At 49.1% G+C, this 20,632-nt stretch overlaps 1 protein-coding gene across 2 annotated transcripts in view; it reads right to left on the bottom strand.

Moving 5' to 3' along the window:
* Positions 1 to 20,632, bottom strand: part of Lrrc20 (leucine rich repeat containing 20) — a 105,774-nt gene that overhangs the window by 35,511 nt on the left and 49,631 nt on the right. For both annotated transcript variants that reach the window (XM_021174314.2, XM_021174315.2), the window contains one exon: positions 19,135 to 19,284. In XM_021174314.2, the coding sequence (XP_021029973.1) occupies positions 19,135 to 19,284 (150 nt within the window). The remainder of the gene's footprint in view (positions 1 to 19,134; positions 19,285 to 20,632) is intronic.

Here is a 20,632-nt window from a genome sequence, read left to right as displayed (position 1 = left end):
ACAACTTGACTAACCCGAGGAGTTTCTCTTTTGCGATGACTTGCTTATTAGCTCGGTCCATGTCATATGCATTTCTTTTTTTTTTCTTTTTTCCCCCGAGGGTTTCTCTGTGTAGCCCTGGCTATCCTGGAACTCACTCTGTAGACCAGGCTGGCCTCGAACTCAGAAATCCGCCTGCCTCTGCCTCCCAAGTGCTGGGATTCAAGGTGTGTGCCACCATGTTCGGCTTCTGTCCTTTTTTTCTATTCCATGAAAACCAACAAAAAATACAAGGCAGATGTAATCATGTGGCTATAGTATTACTGTTGGAAATATGGTTAAATAAAAAAATGCAGTACAGAAGGAAGGACGGAAGCTCTCACAGGGACCCTCATAGAGGAAGAGGCAACAAACAAAATCAAAACCAACCTAGGAGGAACAGGGCAGGAGTGAACTGCAGGGCTACAGTGGGAAATCATGAGACGCTGCTCAAGTGCAAACCCCATCCCGGCTGACTTAGGCATTATGTCCATTTAGATCCCAGTTTCCTTATCAGACAGAGAGGCCAGTAGGTGCCTGCCTCAGGGGGATGTGCAGAGCTATGTCAGTTCACACAGAGAAAGCACCAGGAGGAGGGAATAGGGTCTCTGTTTCTGGAGTGGGGACAGGCCACTCTGGGAGCAAGAACACAAAGCCATCCACATGTGACCTTATAGTAGGCTATTTTCCTATGATATGACTGTCCCAACTCTTGTCTGGCCCAAAGGAAATGGAGACCCTGAAATGTCACACCAAGTCCCTCAGTTCTTCTACCCAGAGCCAAGTTTGTGAACATATGACCAACACAGTCGGATAGGGTCCCTTTCCTTTGGAGTGGAATGCCGATATGCAACATTTTGTCGTTTTGAGACTCGGTTTCATTATAGCTTCAGCTGGCCTCAAACTCAAGATCTTCCTGCCTTGGCCTCCCAGGCTCTGGGGTTACAGGGGTGTCCCAGCATGGCTGGCTCCCACATGTCATCTTGAAAGCTTTCATCATGACAGCTCTCTTTTATAAGCAGCTGAGTTGTGAGAGCTGAGTTCACAAGTCGGTCTGCCTCCATCACTGGGCCATCTGCAGCCTCCCTTCCCTGTGCTAGGCTTTGCTCTGGACTTCTTCAGCCCTCGGCAGTAGGAAGCATCAGTCAGGCTTGGGTATCCTGTGTTGTCTACCTCATCCAACCCCTTCCCAGGGACCTTGGGCTGCAGTACTACAGTGTACCTGGTGTGGGTGGCCAGTTGGAGGCTGAATCTTGGCAGAAGTGACCCTGAGCCATCCCTGGCCCAGGTGCCAGGTACCAAACAGGTTTTGATGCCCAGAGTTAAAAATGGAGGGATAGAGTTGTCTGTCTTCTCAAAGTGGGCTTCTCTGTTAAGGGAGACATCTGGCCAGTGTGAACCCCAGTGGTAGTCTGGCATCTACTAAGAGCAGAACAGCCATTATGAGGCCTGACCATGTACATACTGACACCTGGCATCGTGGGTGGTCCAGGGCAGGGAATGGCCCACTTCTGTCTTTCCTTTTTACTTTCCTGAGCCTGGCTGAAAGGGTCTCTTTGGCCCACTCACAGCACCTCTGGAAGCCAGTGATAAAGCACAAGTTGTCTAATTCCAGGCTTTTGCATGTGAGCTAACTGCCGTAATTGCACTTCAAACAGATTTTGTGTGACATGAAGATGAAGGGTGTGACTCACCCTAAGTCCTTATTTTTCTTTACTTTGACGTTAACCAGCAAATGAAAGGCAGCACAGCAAGCTACGTGAGTGGCAGCAGAAGAAAGCTTTCTGTTTATTTTACAGCACTTCCCCCAGAACCCGAGGCTGGCACTCACTCTATCTCTGTAGCCGGCCCAGCCCTCGCTGCTCTGTTCTCATAGGGCCCCTGTGATGTAGGACTTGGGCTTCTGGCCTGCCCTGAGATACATACAGCTCACCTTAAGGCCTGCCACAGTGAGGGTTCAGAACCTTGTTCCCCTATGCAGACACACACAAACACATGTATGCATTTACACACATACACACACACAGAGGCACCACACACCCACAGATACACACACATATGCTCGCACAGGCGCACAAGCACACACAGTGTGCACACATGCACACAGAGGTACCTCAGACCCACAGATATGCACCTTGCACGCACAGGCCACACCCACTGGCTACACTGGAAGTCCTCTGCTCTGCTCTGCTAAGGCAGGAACTTCATGTGATTTTTTTCTTTGTTTCTTTGTCCAGCCTCCTTCAGGACTTACATGATCACTTAGTAAGTATCCAATGAGTGATGGGAGAGGATGTCGCGTGGTGCCTCCCAGGGTCCTCTCTTTGGTGACAATCTTGAACCCAAGGTTCAATGAGTAGTGCCCAAGGGTCCATTATCAGTCATCCAGTACCCAGAAGGCTCAGGAAGGAAGAACACTCAATTTAGGCATCTGGAATCCCATGACTCTCAAACCCTGCTGTCTGGCTAATGGTTACCGGGTTACAGTGTTGGGGGCAGTGTTAGACATCTAACCCACAGTGCCCTGACAAGCAACGTTATCTCATGCTGAGCAGGCTGCTGTCTTGGGGCCCTCATGCTTAAAGTTTGACTGACAGACTGATTCATTCATTCCTTTCCTTTCTTCTCCTCCCCTTTTCCCTTTCTTTTGAGGTGATGGGATCGCCTGCAGCCAGGGCTAGCCTCAAATTCATCAGGTAGCTGAGGATGGCCTTCTAGCCTTGGTTTCTCAAGTGCTGGAGATACAGGAGGCCTCAGTCCCTGCTTTCTTCAGTGTTCTTCTCTGCAGTGTGTATGCCGGGTCTGCTGCCTTATTTGATTTATATCTTTACTCAGGCACCACCCCATCTAAAGCAGGACCTCTTCCTCTCCATCAGCACCCGCCTACCGTTTCCTAAGTGTACCTGCCTGTCAGCATTCTGTCTGCCTCCTGCCCTGAGGACGTAAGCTGCCCTAGGAAAGCAACCCAAATGCTCAGTCCACAGTGAGCCCTGGATAATGCTGGGCGGGTAAACAAATGGGCAGAGAGTGGGTTTCAGCATCGCTGCTGAAACATCCTGCAGCACCCCAGCTCTGGGGACATCATCATTCTTCCTTACATTGATTTGTTCTTTTCACCAAAGAGAACAAAAGAGTAACTATTATTGCTTGCTATAAAAAGTACCGTTGTTCAAGCCTCACTGAAGACTGCCAGATAAAGGCCCCAGGCAGATGATAGCAGAGGAAGATGATGAGGTCATCGCCCAGGGGTGGACCCCTGAAGCATCTCAGCAGCTGGGTATTCATTCCTGGGAGGGTGAGCCCACCTCCACCGGTTGCTCAGGCTCTGTGCAGTGTGGTTCTCTAAGCTCCCACTTTCCTCACACATGCTGCCCAGCTGCCTCTCTTTGGCCAATGTAGCCCGATGGGCCACGTAGGAGCTGGCCCTTCGTAGCAGTTCACAGAGCAGGGGTAATGTGATGCCTGACCATTGAAGACATTGTTATTTTCAGTGTGTGTGCACTGTGCGTGTGCATGAGGGTGTGGGCACATGTGTGCAGGGGTGCTCCAGCAGAGGCCAGGGACTACTTTCTGGGGGCTGGCTCTCTCCTGCTGTAGGTTCTAGTGATCAAACTCAGGCTCTCAAGCTTGTCTTAATAAATCATACTGCTGCCCCAGGTTTTTTAATTTTTTTGGGGGGGGGCCTCGATCAGAAGGACTTGGGCCCCCCATAAATTTTTAATTTCAAAAATTACTGTTACTATTTATGGAATATAGTGTGTGTGTGTGTGTGTGTGTGTGTGTGTGTGTGTGTGTGTGTTGGGTCTGTGTGTTAGTAAAGTGCTTCCACTTGGGCCGGAGAGATGGCTTAGAGGTTAAGAGCACTGACTGCTCTTCCAAAGGTTCTGAGTTCAATTCCCAGCAACCACAAGGTGGCTCACAACCGTCTGTAATGGGATCTGATGCCCTCTTCTGGAGTGTCTGAAAATACCTACAGTGTACTTACATATAATAAGTGAAATAAATCTTTTTTTAAAAAGTGCTTCCACTTACTGACCCGTCTCAGGTGCCCCAATTTTTAACATTTTTAAAAATGTTTTTCTTTTGAGACAGGGTGTTATGTTGACTAGGCTAGCCTCAAGTGAGCTAGGAAGCTGAGGGGACCTTAAACTTCAGCTACTCCTGTATCTGTCTTCTGAGAGTTTGGATTACAGCATCACTGTGCAGGGCTGGAGATCCAACCCAGGGCCTCAAGCTATGCCCTCAGAGAGCACTTTTGTTTTCTGAGACAAGGCTCACCATGTAACTATGCCTGTCCTAGAACCAGTTCCACAGACCAGGCTGGCCCCAAACTCACTAAGATGACACCTTCCTCTGCCTCTAGAGTGTTGGGATTGAAGGTGTATGCCACTACACCCAGACTGACTTTGATTGATTGATTGATTGATTTGGGTTTTTGAGACAGGGTTTCTCTGTGTAGTCCTGGTGATCCTGGAACTTGAACTGTAGATCAGGCTGGACTCGAACTCAGAGACCCTCCTGACTCTTGACTCCCAAGTTCTGGGACTAAAGGCATTTACTACCACCACCCACAGACTGACTTTGAGCCTCAGGATACCGGGCTCTAGAGCAGTGGCTCTCAACCTGTAGGTTCAATGACTCTTGCACAGGGGTCACATATCAGATATCCTACACATCGGATATTTACAGTTCAAAACAGTAGCAAAATGACAGTTATGAAGTAGCAACACAAGTAACTTTATGGGTGTGGGGGGTTACCACAACATGAGGAGCTGTATTAAAGGGCCTCGGCGTTAGGAAGGGTGAGAGCCGCTGCTGATGGGAAGTGCAGGAGAGCCCCTCTCTCCCCTGGCTTGGGGCCTCCCTTCACACAGACATCCATAAAACCTACAGCAAAGATCTATGAATGGAGGCTGGGTGGAGCACATCCTGGGGAGGATGAAGAGTTATATGGAGGTGCAGGCATGCTTTTATTCCCACTCCCAGACTGAAAAACAGTCTCGGGTGCTGGGGCTACCGGCCACCTCTTTTTCTGTACCTCTAATGGCTGAGAAGAGAGCTGAGTCCTACCATGTCCCAAGTAACATGGGAGCAAGTGTTTGGGACAGTTAATAAAACAGCCTTGCTATCACCCACATACAGTATGTCCATGCGAAGGGTCTCAGACCTTCTGCTGCCCCCGTCCTCTGGATGGATAGTTGGAGAAACACACATACACACACACACACACACACACACACACACACACACACACACACACCTACCTCAGCAGGGTAAGAGGTTCACATGCTGCAGAGGCTGGGAGGAACTCCCCTCTTTCCGTTTTGTTACTTGTAATTTCCTGACATGATCATAACAACTGTTATTAAGGGGAAAAAATGATGGACTTTGTCAAACCAATTCAGGCCTGAGTCTAATCAGAGCCCCAGTGTGGCTCAGACATATAAGAAGTGTGCGTCCCTGAAGGTGGATTATAAGCCTGGGAGCTCACCCTGGAGCCAGAGCGTATATCTACACAGCTCTCTCTGTATGTGCATATCTATCTATATGTAAGAGCACGTGTTCAAGTGTGTGTGTGTACGTGTGTGTGTATGTGTGTGTGTGGTGTGTGAATTACCTATGCTAGTTTATGTGTCTCTTTCTCTATGTATCTACATAGCTATGTTCCTATGTCTGTGTCTATATATGTTTCTATATTTGTATTTATCTTTGTCTATATCCCTCTATGCCTATATGTATATATACACATGTATGTGTCTTAGTTAGGGTGTTACTGTTGTGAACAAACACCATGACCAAGGCAAGTCTTATAAAGGACAACATGTATTTAGGGCTGGCTTACAGGTTCAGAGGTTCAGTTCATTATCATCAAGGCAGGAACATGGCAACATCCGGGCAGGCATGGTGCAGGAGGAGCTGAGAGTTCTACATCTTCGTCTGAATGAAGGTTGCTAGCAGAAGACTGGCTTCTGGGCAGGTAGCATGAGTCTTAAAGCTCATACTCACAGTGACACACCTACTCCAACAGGGCCATACCAATAGTGCCACTCCCTGGGCTGAGCATATACAAACTATAACAGTATGTCTGTATCTATCATGTGTGCATCCATCCATCCATCTCCTCTTGTCTCTGTATCTCTTGTCTCTGAACACTACAAGTGTCCTCTGAAGGTCTTAGCGGCCTCATCCCACAGCCTATTTATCTGCAGCACTGTGGCCACAGAGGTGTCATTCCTGGTCATCGGGGACCTTATTTTCCTCACAACTCTTCAGCTCGGCCATCAATCAATGCAGGGATGGCAGAGGCAGGGTCCTCTAACCGGGGAAGTTAGAGCCAAGAAGGCTCTGCCTGGTGCCGGGGAGATGAAAAGGAAGGCCACGGCAGCCACCCTTCCTCTCATACTCAGGGAAGCAAGCCCAGGTCACACTGTCAGGGAATCCATCCATTAAAGAAATGCTAGATACCTGGGCTATGCAGCATGGGGCGATCCCATAAGATTGGAAGGGGCTGGTGTCAGCTGTACTAAACGCTTGACAACCATGACAATGGTTTTCCTGGTGGAGGCACGAAGCCATAAAAATACAACCATGTAATTTAGCAAGGGTTACAGAATCAGTCAACAAAAAAAATTAAACCACAAAAAGTACAGATCCGTAGGGACCAATCGTAAACTCTTAACGATTTTCAAAAATTAATGGGAGATACTAACTGGCTGAGGCTTACAATCAGATTAGGGATATATGAGTTAAGTAAGTTGTTTCAAACATTGCTAGGAAATTCAAATTTAAGCAGTCCAAGATGCCTAACAGCTGAAGCAGAAAAAGGGTTAACGTGTAGAACAAAGACTACAAGAAACATATGCTGATCAAATCAATCCTAAACTTGATTGTATTTTGGTCATTTTCCTTTCAACTCCTTCTCCTACTGGGCTCACTATGCAAAGGGAAGATAGTATTATGGAATGGATTTTCCTAGCTCATAAACAGAGTAAAAATTTGAAGGCATATATAGAAAATGTTTCTGAATTAATTATAAAAAGTAGAGTAAGACCACATCAACTGTCAGGAACAGATTAGGCAGATACTGTAGTACCTCTCACAAATGCTGAGACTATGTCATTATGGATGACCAATGAAGATTGGCAAAGAGCTTGTAATAATTACTTGGGTGAAATTAATAACAAATATCTGAAAAGCAAATGTATACAGTATTTTTAAAAGAACGAATTGGATTCTTCCACATATATAGAGTAAAGAGAACAGCAATTCCAGAGGCACCAACATTTTACACTGATGCAAACAAGATGAGGTGGTATGCTATGCTATAAATCATAAGTAAGCAAGGTGGTCAAAAGTTCAGTTCAAAAATCAGAATTGTATGCAATCCTTATGGTATTATTAGATTACCCTGAACCTCTTAACACAATTACTGATTCTTTATATGCAGAAAGGGCTGTTTTGCATCTGGAGACTGCTGAATTTGTACCTGATCACTCAGAATTAACATGGCTATTTATACAATTGCAGCAGGCCATCAGAAGTAGGAATTATCCATTATCTATTACTCCATATTCAGTCTCACCATCCATTAGCTCAAGGGAATGGTGAAATTGACCAATTACTGATAGGAAATGTCTTAGAAGCCTCAAAGTTTCATGAAAAACATCATATTAATGGGAAAAGTTTAAAGAGAAAAATTTCCATCACTTGGCCACAAGCCCAAAGAAATAATAATAAAATGTCCTACGTGCTCTCTATGCAACCCAACTCTGTTACCTGCTGGTAGTAATCTTTGGGGAGCCAAAAGAAATTACATCTGGCAGATGGATGTTTTCTACTTTGCAGAATTTGGAAAACAAAGGCATCTGTGCCATACTACTGGCTTGTACTCAGGGTTTCAACGGGAAACTGCTTTAAACTCTGAACAGGCTGACTGTGTAATTACACACCTATTGGAAAGAATGGCAATTATGGGGACCCCTGCACAAATTAAAACTGACAGTGTTCCCACATATGTATCCAATAAGATAAAGCAACTCTTTGTATATTACAATACAAAGCCTGCCTCTGGTTTACCACACAGTCCCACGGGACAAGTAATTATAGAAAGAGCCGATCGAACCTTAAAAGAAATGTTGATTACACAGAAAGGGAGAGGAAAAGAAGCCTAAGGGACAGACGAAGTAATGCTTTGCTAACTCTCAACTTTCTTCACCCTGGTAAAAAAGGAACAATGGCAGCTGAGAGACACCAGGTTATCAAAACAAACAAAAAACAAAAAACAAAACAAAAACCTTGAGGAACTAAGCCAACCAACACACTATACGGCTGTGCTGACACCAGGGTGGAAACCTGCAGCACTTTTAAAATGGGGACATGGCTATGCTTCTATATCTACAGGGAATGTGCTGCCCACATTCAGGGTGGGTCTTCTTTTCTCAGTTAAACCTTTCTGAGAAGACTGTCCCAGGTATGCCCAGAGGTGTGTTTCCATGGTGATGTTGAATCCTGTCACAGGGATGATGGCTACTAAGCACCGAACAAATTGTCTTTAACCACACAGGATCACCCACTGTGCAGTGAATGCTTCCCCATGCTCACAGTTCAGACTGGGTTTGAGCATCCCCCAATGTGCTTGTGCTGTAAGCCTGACTGACCCCTGGGGAAGGAGGGTACTGGGGTAGGGGACTTTAAGATGTAGAACCAGTGTTTCAGGTGTGCCACACATACCTTTAATCCCAGCACTTGGGGAGGCAAAGGCAGGCAGATCTTTATGAGTTTGAGTCTACAGAATGAGTCTCAGGCCAGCCAAGGCTATGGAGAGACCCCATCTCAGAAAGTGGGAAGTGGGCAGTAAGTACAAGGTATTTATTATGGGGAGGGGATTGCAGAGAGGGAGGCTATGAGTCAAGGGACCTGTGCCTTTCTTGCAGGGTGGGATAGTTCTCAAGAGTGTGAGTCACTTTACAGAGAAGCTACTCAATGCAGCGACTCCCTTGCACAGGGCCAGCTCCCTTTCTGCCTCTTAGCTACACTGTGATGCAACCAGGCAGGCACCCTAGCCAGGACACCAGGGCTTTACTGTTCAAGCCACTGTAGCCGCCTCAGTTGGGAGCCAAACCTCTTCACTTTTGTAGATTTCTCAGCTTTAGGTGTTTCGTTAGGACAACACAAAACAGACTGGTGGAAAGGAATGAGTAAGGCTTAGAGAGACCCAACTGGGGCCAGCAAAGCTGTCTACTGCTCCACTCTATCTTCCATATGGCCTGCTCTGGGGCCCTGTGGGGTTTTTGGTTTGGTTTTGTTTTGCCTACTGTTATTATGTCAGAGAAAACAGCCCTAGCCACTTGATCTGATTGTGTTGACATTCCTTCTACCTAGACATGGCCAGAGCCAAGGCCTGGCTTTGCTCTTCAGCCTAGGATCATAGCACCCAGGTGTCTTGCCCAGTGTCTCCTGGCTGAGGGACTCAGGTCTGAAGGACTGTCTTAGGGGTCAGAGCTCGACTACTTGGGAATCCCACGATAGAAGAGCCTGCTGCATACCGCTCTGGAGCTATCCCCGTTGTGAGCAGCCCCAGCGGTGACAATCCCTTGCTCAATGACCCCCTCCTGCCTGCGAGGTATGGTGTCCAGTGTTTGTCAGATGAAACCTGCCTTTGGCAAGTTCCTCTTATCCCTCCTGACTCCACTATGCTTTGGACCGCTGCCAGGGCTGACTCCCATTAACCCTGGAGGAAGAGAAAAACAGCTGATTCTGTTCGGGGGCAAGGGGGCACGGAAAGGCTGGCCTTGTATGTGACAGCACAGCTGCTCTGCAAGGGCATGTGCCAGCCTACCCGGCAAGGTTCAGCCAGCGAGGAGGCTCTGACCCGGCATTCCTGAACAGCTGTCCCTGCCTACTCTGGCAGAGCTAGGCGTCAGTGGGGCAGCTAAGCGTCCTTCCAAGGGATGATGTGTGCTGCCGGGTGGGACACACCCAGCTTCCAGTAGGTGTCAAGTCAGAGAGGAAGCAACAGGGCAAGCTTCCAGGAAACACACTCCCGACTGAACTGTGGGGACGGCCAGAGCGCCTGTGACTAAAAGAAAGTATTGACTGTTCTGCCACCAGAAAGGCCTCTGTGATGGCTGGTATATGCTTGGCCCAGGGAGTGGCACTATTAGAAGATCTGGTCTTGTTGAAAGAAGTGTGTCCCTGTGGGCGTGGGCGTTAAGACCCTCCTCCTAGCTGCCTGGAAGTGAGTCTTCCACTAGCAGCCTTCTGATGGAGATGTAGAACTCTCAGCTCCTCCTGCACCACGCCTGCCTGGATGCTGCCATGCTCCTGCCTTGATGATAATGGACTGAACCTCTGAACCTGTAAGCCAGCCCTAATTAAATGTAGTCCTTATAAGACTTGCCTTGGTCACGGTGTCTGTTCTCAGCAGTGAAACCCTGACTAAGACAGCCTCATAAAGGTAGTTTTGTTAGTGCTGTTCTCATGTCATATTGCCCAGGAGTGACTCATATGCCCTAGGCAGCAGAGGGTGGCCTTGAACTCTTGATTCTTGAGCCTGTATTTTCCAAGTGTTACCACTACAGGCATACACCACCATGCCAGGTTTAGCGGTGCTGGGGATCAAACCCAGGGCTTTGTGCACACCCACAGGAACATTCTACCAAATGAGCTACATCCCTAGCTAGACCAGCATCCACCGGAGTTAAAGAAATAACTAGAACGTAAAAGGATACATGTATGCTTTTCTAGTGAATGGTGTCAGCCCCACCCTCTTGCTGTATGACCTTGGGCAAATTCCTTGTGCTCTCTGAGAGAAGGGAAGAGTATCAGGAGAGCTAGAAACACGGTGAGGGAAAGAAGAGGAGGCAGAGGCAGAGGGCAGGGAAGAGGTGAGAGGACTATAAAGATTTTAAGCAATTTATACTTGGAAGGGGTTCACAACGATGTCTGCTCTGGGATGCTGTAAATGTCACTAATACTAGATAAATTTCTATTTCATGGGCTAGCAACATCTCAAGAGCTGGCAGAGACAGCTGCTGCTGGGCAGGGAATTAGATTTCGGGGGTGGGGGGGATGAGAGAGACTTATTTCCCCCTATTATTCCTTTTGACTGGACCACTACATTGTATGTCTATTGCCTATTCAAAAATAAACAGGCAGACAGGACCCATTCTTTCAAAGGATGTGGTGGAGCTCTGCAGATGTGGTGGGGCTGGGAGCAACCAAAGGGAAATGGAAAGGGGTGGGGGAGGGCACAGCACTGAGGGGCCTGGAGCACAGCAGCAAAGGAAATCTGTGCAGAGAGCTCAGGGAAAGGGGGGGGGGGATAAATGCAAAGTCCTTTGTCACTCAGGGGTTGGAAAATGTGATCTTGGGAACTGAGCTGGAAGATAGATAATTCAGTCACACTGGCCGTTTTCTGGGTGTGTCCTCCCCCTGTGTTCTGGATGTGTCCCTCCCGCTGTGGGCCACCACACTGTCCCTGTGTTCTGGGTGTGCTACCCCTGTGTGCCAGCACACTGTCTTTGTGTTCTGAGTGTGCCCCTCCCCCTGTGTGCCAGCACACTGTCCCTGTGTTCTGAGTGTGCCCCTCCCCCTGTGTACCAGCACACTGTCCCTGTGTTCTGAGTGTGTCCCTCCCCCTGTGTACCAGCACACTGTCCCTATGTTCTGGGTGTGCCCCTCCCCATGTGTACCAGCACACTGTCCCTGTGTTCTGGGTGTGCCCCCCACCCTTGTGCCAGCACACTGTCCCTGGCTAGAGAGCCAGAGAGCAGGAATGGAGGTGTGTGAGTGGCAGATGGCACAGCTTCCTTGCGAGGGGAACTGATTTCTTTTAGCGCTACAGGCCTTTTTGCCTCTGGTACGCGATCTTTCTGTCTCCCAGCAGTTAGCGCAAACATTTAAACTTGTATTCTGCTGCATTACCCAGGATCAGACACCCGTGAGGACAGAAAGCACGGGCTAAAGCCAGAGACCACCACGCACCTCTGTCACCTCCTCGGGTCCTGGACAGCGATGATGGCTGTCCCATGGAGATGGGTCCTTCTGAGCTCCATGACTCTAATCGGGATCTATGCTGCAGAAGCGGGAAATGTGTGCCCTGACAGTAGCTCTGACTCATCCCCAGAAACAGCTAAGACGTGGGCACCTCACTTCAGTGGTCCTTCTGTGTCTGGCCAGCAGGCCCCGCCCCTTTCTCTATCCTTGCCTCTTTCCTTTGCTAAAGGGCCCGAGCTGAGGAAAAGTTAGCACAAGGGACCATGGAGAGCACGAAGTGATGGCCCAGTGTCCTGCAACTTTGGTCGCACTTGGTCTTGCTCTATGTGAGGATGGCTCAATCCATCCACAGCTCGGGAGATATATCATGCCCCAGAGCACCTCCCCCTCCCCCACCCTCGCCCAGCCTCCTTTTTCTAGTACACCGGGAGGGAAATAAGCCATCCTAGGACACTGTCCACATTGTCCCAGTCACCTCAGACCCCCTAAGCCCCCTGCTCCCAGTGCAGGACAGCACAGTCCTCTCACACGGTGGCTTGCCAGACAGAAAGGATGAAGCTCCCTGTGCTCCTGTCTTCTTGGCTGAGGCAATGAAGTAAATTGTAATTTTCTCTGGCAATAATCAAAGGAGTCACTACCTGGAGGGCCCCTGTGGTGAGAATGATGGCAGCCTGTTAAGCTGAGAAGCCCGGAACAGATAGGCCCTGAGGGGGGCCTGCAAGCCTGAGCTGGAGTACATAGAGCACAGCTTGGAGCTTCACAGGGTGCCAGCTACCTAGATAGAGGTCTTCCTGTCAGCTGGAGGGCTCAGGGAACACACCACTTAGGGAAGGACCCAGAAAGAGTGGTGTCACTCATTACAGCTCGGTGCAGTGGTGCGCACCTGTGAATCAGCACAGAGGAAGAGGACTGGGAGTCAGTGGTCACCCTTGGATACAGAGAGAGTTGGAGGTAAGCCTGGGTTGCGTGAGACCATCTTGGACAAGCAAACAAGTCCATCACCGTGGAAATCGTGAGATATCCCAGCTTCACACTCCAAGGATCAGGTGTCACACTACCCTTCACCCCACTCTCTGACACTTAATCCAGACAGAGCCTTATCCCTGAGCCCAGCTCTCCCAAGCCTGCTTTCCCTACAATAGAGACTTTGGGTTGGCTTAGCCTTTATTGAGACACCCAGGCTGGTTGACCAGATAGCCCAAGCCTACTGGTCCAACTTCATCCATAATAATATACTCCCAGCTGGCCCAAACCTTACTGGCCTTGCCTGAGTGGAGGAGACCCATCTCCTCAGAGGCTCCTTAGGACCTGCCTGTCCTCAATGTCCCTTACTGGGTTTTCTAACCCCAATTCATCCTGCTGGGACCCTTCTGGGAATGTTCCTGCTTAAGCAGCTAGCTCCCTCAGGCCAGTTCCCAGGACATGCTTCCTCCTTCTGCTCTCTGCACAATTTGGTCTTGTAACATTTTTAACAGTCATTTGCCAAACATACCTTTCAGCTACTGAAGGCTGCTACAGAAACTCCAGCTTACTTATCAGGCAGACACCTCCTCATCCATCAATCCCAACTTTAAATTACTTCTCTAGCGCTTCCAGAGATCCCACCCACGCTTCGGAGTCTTTCACCGGCAACCCATCAGCAGGCAAGTTCTTAAGTTTGATGTTGGTGGTTTGTACATCTGCCTCCCCTGTCAAACAGTGAGGACCTCGGGGGCTATGTAGTTCTTAAGTCTTGTCATTCTCAAATGATGCTGGCCTTACAGTGATAACAAATCATGGGCAAAGGTGGGGGAGGGTGAGCTGGAGAGATGGTTCAGAGGTTAAGAGCACTGTCTCCTCTTCCAGGGAATCATCTATTGTCCTTATGGCTGCTCACAACTGTCTGTAACTCTAGTTCCAAAACCCTCTCTTGGCCTCTTTGGGCACCAGGTATACAAGTGCTGCCCAGACATATATGCTGGCTAAACACTCATACACACAAAATAATAAAATGAAATTTAAAAAAGAAAAAGAAGGGGCTGGTGAGATGGCTCAGTGGATAAGAGCACCCGACTGCTCTTCCGAAGGTCCAGAGTTCAAATCCCAGCAACCACATGGTGGCTCACAACCATCCGCAACGAGATCTGGCGCCCTCTTCTGCAGTGTCTGAAGACAGCTACAGTGTACTTACATATAATAAATAAATAAAATCTTTAAAAAAAAAAAGAAAAAGAAGAAGAAATCCATACCCCTGGGTCCAGGAGATTGGAGTGCCCAGTGAATGTGGGTTCCTGTACTCTCTATTATTTGTTTGGACATCCCACAAGGTGATCCAGACAGAGACTTGCGAGCATCCACGGAATTGGGTCAAAGGCAAAGGTGTGAGAGATTGAATTCTGTTTTTTGTTTGTTAAGGTCTCACATAGCCCAGGCTAGCCTCCAGCTTTCTATGCAGTTGAGGATAATCTGGAACTCCTATTTCTCCTGCTTCTATCTCTCAAGGGGGGGGGGGGGGGTTACAGTTGTTTACTATCTACCGCTCCTGCCTCACAAAAGACTGAATTTACTGACAATAGTGAAAGCCAGCATCAAACAGAATATTGATCCGCAACCTGTAGCACAAGAAGCTGATTTCCTGGACCTACTAGCCCAGGGCACTTGATATGACAGCTAGTCTTATGCCAACTTGACACACAGACTAGAGTTATCTTAAATAAGTGACTGATGAAGGAGGACCCAGCCCGTTGTGGGTGGTGCCACCCCTGGGATGGTGGTCCTGGGTTCTGTAAGAAAGCAGGTTCCTTTCAGTGACAGAATACAATGTGGATGTACGTGTAAGCCCAATAAACTCTTTCCTCCCCAACTTGCTTCTTGGTCATGGTGTTTTGTTGCACCAATAGAAACCCTAGCTGAGACTTGCTCACTTAAGTCAGACATCAGAGGAACATCAGAGGAACCGTTGTCTAGAACAACGGTTCAACAAGCAAAACAATAACCCCTATAACAAGCATTGAAAGGCCAGGACTCAATAGTGCACAGCTTCTGAAATTGGGGGTAGGGGGCAGAGTAAATGAGTTGGCTTTGAACCCCTGGGTTCTTCTGCCTCTGCTGCCCAAGTACTGGGCTTACAGGCTTGAGATATCATACCTGGGTAAACTTCCCTGATTTTTGTCTCTATATCCAACTGGATCATGAGGAGAAAGCTAAACCTAGCTCTGTCTAACTCTAGACTATCACCAAGGATGCCTGCTTTTAGCAAGCCATTAGCAGTTGCCCAAGCAGTCACTCAGACCGAAATCCTTGCTTTTGTTCCCTTGGTCCCCAGCCTGCTCTGCAGCCTCTGCCAAGTGCACCTGATGGACTTGGCAGATTACAAGGACAGGGATCTCCAAGTGTCTCATGGCGGACAGGAGACACACATCCTTTTCTCTTAGGTGTGTCTTAGGGATGTCTCACACTCCTCCTACCTAGCAAGTCCACGATACAACCAATCAAGGGAGTTGTGAGAGCAGAGAGCAAGCGAGTGGACAGGCGCAAAGAAGAGCCACACCCAGTCACTGAGATCCTTTCCCTAGGCCACCTGCCACTCACACTGGCTCTATCTGATTCCTTCCCTTGCTCAGGCCGTGCTGTTTTGTTTCCAAGACATGCTATGATATCTCAGGCTGGCCTCCCACGGGCCAAGTGGCAGAAGGTGATTTTGAACTCCTGATCCTCTTGCCTCTAGCTCTGGAGTTCTGGGATCCCAGGTACACGTCGCCACAACTGGTTTATACACTTCTAGGGACTGAATCTAAGATGTCCTAGATGCTAGACATCCAGCCAACCAGCTGAGCCTTAGGACATTGCAGACAAAGTCCTGCCTTTCCATTTCATACAAAGTGAGGGACATGGAAGTGTAGACTCAAAGATGCCCCGACCCTGGGAAGCCAAGAGCCTCACAGAGAGAGTTCTCCCCCAGGGTACCCTTGGGAGCCTGTGAGGCAGGCAGCGGGCAATTGACATGGAAATTGCTCAGTCAAAAGCCCAGAAGGTGGCACAGGAGTCTTGTCAACAAGACTGCTGCTACCTCCTCCTTCTCCATACTTATAAAGCACAGTATGGGTGTGTGCATGTGCACTGTTGAAAGAGAAGTCACAACAAAGACTTGGGCTCTGAGCTATCTCTAAGAGCCGGATGGGCCTTGGCTCAAACACTCGCTCTCCCCGCAACCCCCAGCTCCTGGCCACTACAGCCTACAATCCACTGTACAAAATCCAATTAGCAGAGCTGCCTTTCCCTTTGAAACACCAAGCTGAGGGATACAGGAGTCAGCAGCTGGTGGGGGCAGAGACAAGAGTTCAAACGGCATTCTTCAACAGGCATTTGGTCTGATCCAATGGTATTGGAGAGAGCTCAGGGGTGCAGGTAGCCCTGGGCAGCACTTCTCCCAAGTTGCTGCTGACAGCTCTCTGAAATCTCTTTCTCCAGCCCCCACTGCTGTCGGGAAGTATCAATTCCTCTGCCCAGCAGTCTACTCTCCCACAGTCTGCCCTAGCCAGCATCTGAGCCCTTGGGGTGTGGGGCAGAGGTATGGATGAGCGCACACCCAGGGCTCCTTCAAGGAGACGCAAGGCTTACTGGCTTCCTGTGTTTTCCCACCTCTAGACCCAGGTCTGGAAGACTGCAGGTGCGAAAGTGTTAGATGAACAATAAGCATACAGGATCTCCCTCTGCCCAGGTGCTCTTCCTGGGACTCTGACATCCCTACCACCTCTCTCTCTAGAGCAAACACCCAGGACTGAGGGTGTGGCTTACCCAATATGATGAAGCCCCCAGCACCACATAGATGGACATATCATCTCAACACTTAGAGGACAGAGGCAGAAGGATTGTAAAGTTAAAAGTCTTCTTCAACCAAACAGAGAGTTAGGTCAGTCTGAGCTACGTGTGACTTTGTTGGGGTGCGGTGGGGGTTAACTGCTGGGTATAACATTACAAGACCTTTGATTTAATACTGTAGGGCGGCCCACTTGGGTCTAAGTCCTGAAGATTCTGCTCTGGGACCTTAGCCAAGTTCTTCTGTGGTGGTTTGAATGCCTGGCCCATGTCAAGGAGGTGTGGCCTTGCTGGAGGAAGTGTGTCACTGCATAGGCGGGCTTGAAGGACTCCCAGTGCTCAAGCTCCACCCAGTGTAGACTAGAGAACCTTCTCCTGGCTGCTGTAGAACTCTAGGACCTTCCAGCACCAGTCTGCTTGGACGCTGCCATGCTTTCCACCAAGATGATAACGGGCTGAACCTCTGAAACTGTAAGCCAGCCCCAGTGAAATGTCGTCCTTTATAAGAGCTGCTTTGGTCATGGAGTCTCTTCAGAGCAATGAAACCGAAACTAAGACACCTTCCCTCCTTGATTCTTCATCCTCTTCCATGAAGTAGGATGCTAAAGGCCATGCCAATATTTGACAAGCTAGATCTACATTGCAAATGTATCCCTTCGGGCTTTCATGCAACTTGACACTAGGGAAAACTCTCGCAAACTGCTTATTTAATAATTGCTTATTGAGTAGTCCTCGGGAGGCAGCCATGGGAGTGTATGGCTATAATCCCAGTGCTTGGAAGGTAGAGAGAGTAAGACCGGGAAGTTTGACATCATCTCTGGCTCCATGGTTAGTTTGACAACAGTTTTGGCTACAAGAGACCCTGTCTCAGGAAAACCAACAGATGGCACCAGCCCATCTTCTCTAGTGGCAACCCAACTGACACACATGGGTAAGTCCCCATTACTCTCTACTGCCACGTGCTCAATACAAGTTACTCCTTACTCTCAGGCTAGTCTCGTAGACATTTGTGCTGATAAGCCTTGAACTATGTGGGTCTCAACTCTAGCTGTCAATGCTTCAGAATGGCCTGCATTAATGCCAAGGCCTAGACTCACACTCAGATGGCCCGACGCATCTAGTCTTGGGGTGATTTTGTGTACAGAGAAGTTCCTAGGATGGTTGTGATTTCAGCTAGAGACATGAGCTAACAGCCCGAGAAGCCTGCTGGCTGTGAGATCCCACCTCACCTGTGGAAAGAAGCAGACACCAGAAAGGACAGAAAAGAGAAACCAGCTAGGTCAGAGTGTACACACACACACACACACACACACTCGCACGCACACTTCTGGGAAACAAGCCCTGCCCCAGGCCCCTCCCACTCCCCAGTCACAAGCACTGGAGCTTTGCAGAAACAGCTCACTGGGCTCTGCAACCTCCACCCAGACTACTCCAGCCTCCTTGCTCATCCGAGTGCACCGAGAAGCTCTTGTCTGCTTCCCCCTGAGCCACCACCCCAGTCCTTCCCGCTTGCTGGACCAAGCTTTGCCCATCCAGATCTGTCTCTGCTTCCTGGTCTCCATCCAGCGCCCAGCCTGCCCTGCCGAGATCAGGGAGGGGTATGAGAATTGCCTGCTCATTCCTCATACGGGAGCAGTGTTTTATGCTTGTTTCTCTAAACGGAATCATGGACTCTTTTCATACCCACACAGACAGAGAGCCCTAGGAGGCAGGACCTGCCTTACTCAGGCATCTTGTGTCTCCTGACCTCTCCTACCCTAGCATCCTACTGTTACACAAGTGTCTTGCTCCATGGACCAGAAGGATGGAGAGAGGGAGTACCACGGCACCAGAGTTTCAGTACATTATGCTCAGCCACCAGAGATACCACTGCAAAAGATCTACAATGCCCACCTGCTGGCCTCCTGCCTAACATCCTCCATGAACCATTTCCACTCGCTCTGTGTGTGCCAGAGAGATAAGCCGACATTGCTGGCACCTGTCACAAACTGCACCAAGAAAGGAATGGTGCAAGCCGTGCTAGGGACTAGAAAGGGATCAGTCATTCATGTCCTTGGACCTGCTGGTCTTGTCAGATCAGAGAGTCAAGCCAAGACTCATCTTCTTGTCTTCAATCAATCTTCCGTTCAGCCAACTGGAAATAGAATTTGACTCAGAGACCTCCAGGCACAGGTCTATCTTCAAAGGCTACTCCTGGGAATGACTGCATAGGTCGGCTTGAACCAAGGCTAGCTCTGGGGACATTCCCTAGATGGGGTGAGACCCTGAAAGTCAAGGTCTGGCTGGTCATCCTCTCCTTGCCCGAGCTAACCCGTAGCCTACCTCGAAGCTGATTGAAGGTGGTCATGAACTTGCTGGTGAGGGACTTGAGTTCATTGTTAGCCAGCGTGATGAGATGGATCTGGTCAGAGACATTCCTCAGGACCTTGTAGATGCAGATGGGGAAAGAAACAAGCTTGCAGTCGGCCAGGTCTGCAGCAAAAAGGACAAAGAGCCATGAGACACAGCTGCCCAAGGTCCTGCCCCAGACCCATGTGGCTCCAACCCATCCCTCTCTCTGTGCTTCCCTGCCTGGGTCATACCCCTATCAGCATTATGGCTCTTTTGTCCCTTTTTCATACTCTGAACCTTGGGTTTGTCAACCTTGGGTTTGTCTCTGTCTCTATTACCACAGCCTCCTAAGCTGGACTCCAAGAGGCAAAAGGACCTTCGAGTCACAATAATGATGTCCTTCAGGGCGGCACTGTTCTGAACTTTCCCTTAGAGAACCGATTCCTTTGGAATCAAACACTTGACACTGAGGCAGCCTCTTAACAGTTCTTGATGATTGCTTGTGTTGGATGCACACGATGCTCAGACTCTGTGGTTTGGATCATCTTCCTAGGCCTGGATCAAACAAGCAGCCACAGAGAACCCGCTGAGCAGAACTGGCTAGTACCCGACTAATGGCTAACCAGTCACGATATGACCAAGGAATGCCACCTGTCCTAGATAGGGTTTCTATTGCTGTGATGAGACAGTATGACCAAACAATGATGGTGGGGGAAGGTTTATTCGGCTCACACTTCCACATCACCAAAGGAAGTCAGGACAGGAACTCACACAGCAGGAACCTGGAAGCAGGAACTGATACAGAGACCATGGAGGGGTGCTGCTGACTGACTTCTTATTCCCCATGGCTTGCTCAGCCTGCTTTCTTATAGAACCCAGGACCACCAGCCCAAGGATGGCTCCACCCACAATGGGCTGGGCCCTCCCCCATTGATCACTAACTGAGAAAATATCTTACTACTGGATCTCATGGAGGCACTTCCTCAACTGAGGCTCCTTCCCTCTCTGATGACTCTAGCTTGCATCAAGTCCACACAAAGCCAGTCAGTACACACCCTTCCTACATACACCCAGGGGCCACAGAGACAAGTATCTCCATGCAAAAACAAACAAAAAAAACCAAAAGACAAAGAAGGAAGGAAAGAAGGAACAAAAGGAAGGAAGGAAGGAAGGAAGGAAGGAAGGAAGGAAGGAAGGAAGGAAGGAAGGAAGAGGGAGGGAGGGAGGGAAGGAGAGAGGGAGGGAGGAAGAGGGCTGGCAAGATGGCTCAGCGGGTAAGAGCACTGACTGCTCTTCTGAAGGTCCTGAGTTCAAATCCCAGCAACCACACGGTGTCTCACAACCATCTGTAATGGGATCCGATGCCCTCTTCTGATGTGTCTGAAGTCAGCAACAGTGTACTTATGTATAATAATAAATAAATCTTTGGGCCGGAGCAAGCAGAGATTGAACGAATGGAGTTGACCAGAGCTAGTGGGGCTGACTGGAG

This window comes from Mus caroli, chromosome 10 (genome assembly GCF_900094665.2).
Source record: "Mus caroli chromosome 10, CAROLI_EIJ_v1.1, whole genome shotgun sequence".
Classification (NCBI taxonomy): Eukaryota; Metazoa; Chordata; class Mammalia; order Rodentia; family Muridae; genus Mus; species Mus caroli.
Note: the sequence above shows the minus strand (reverse complement) of the source record. Positions and strands in the feature narration are given on the sequence as shown.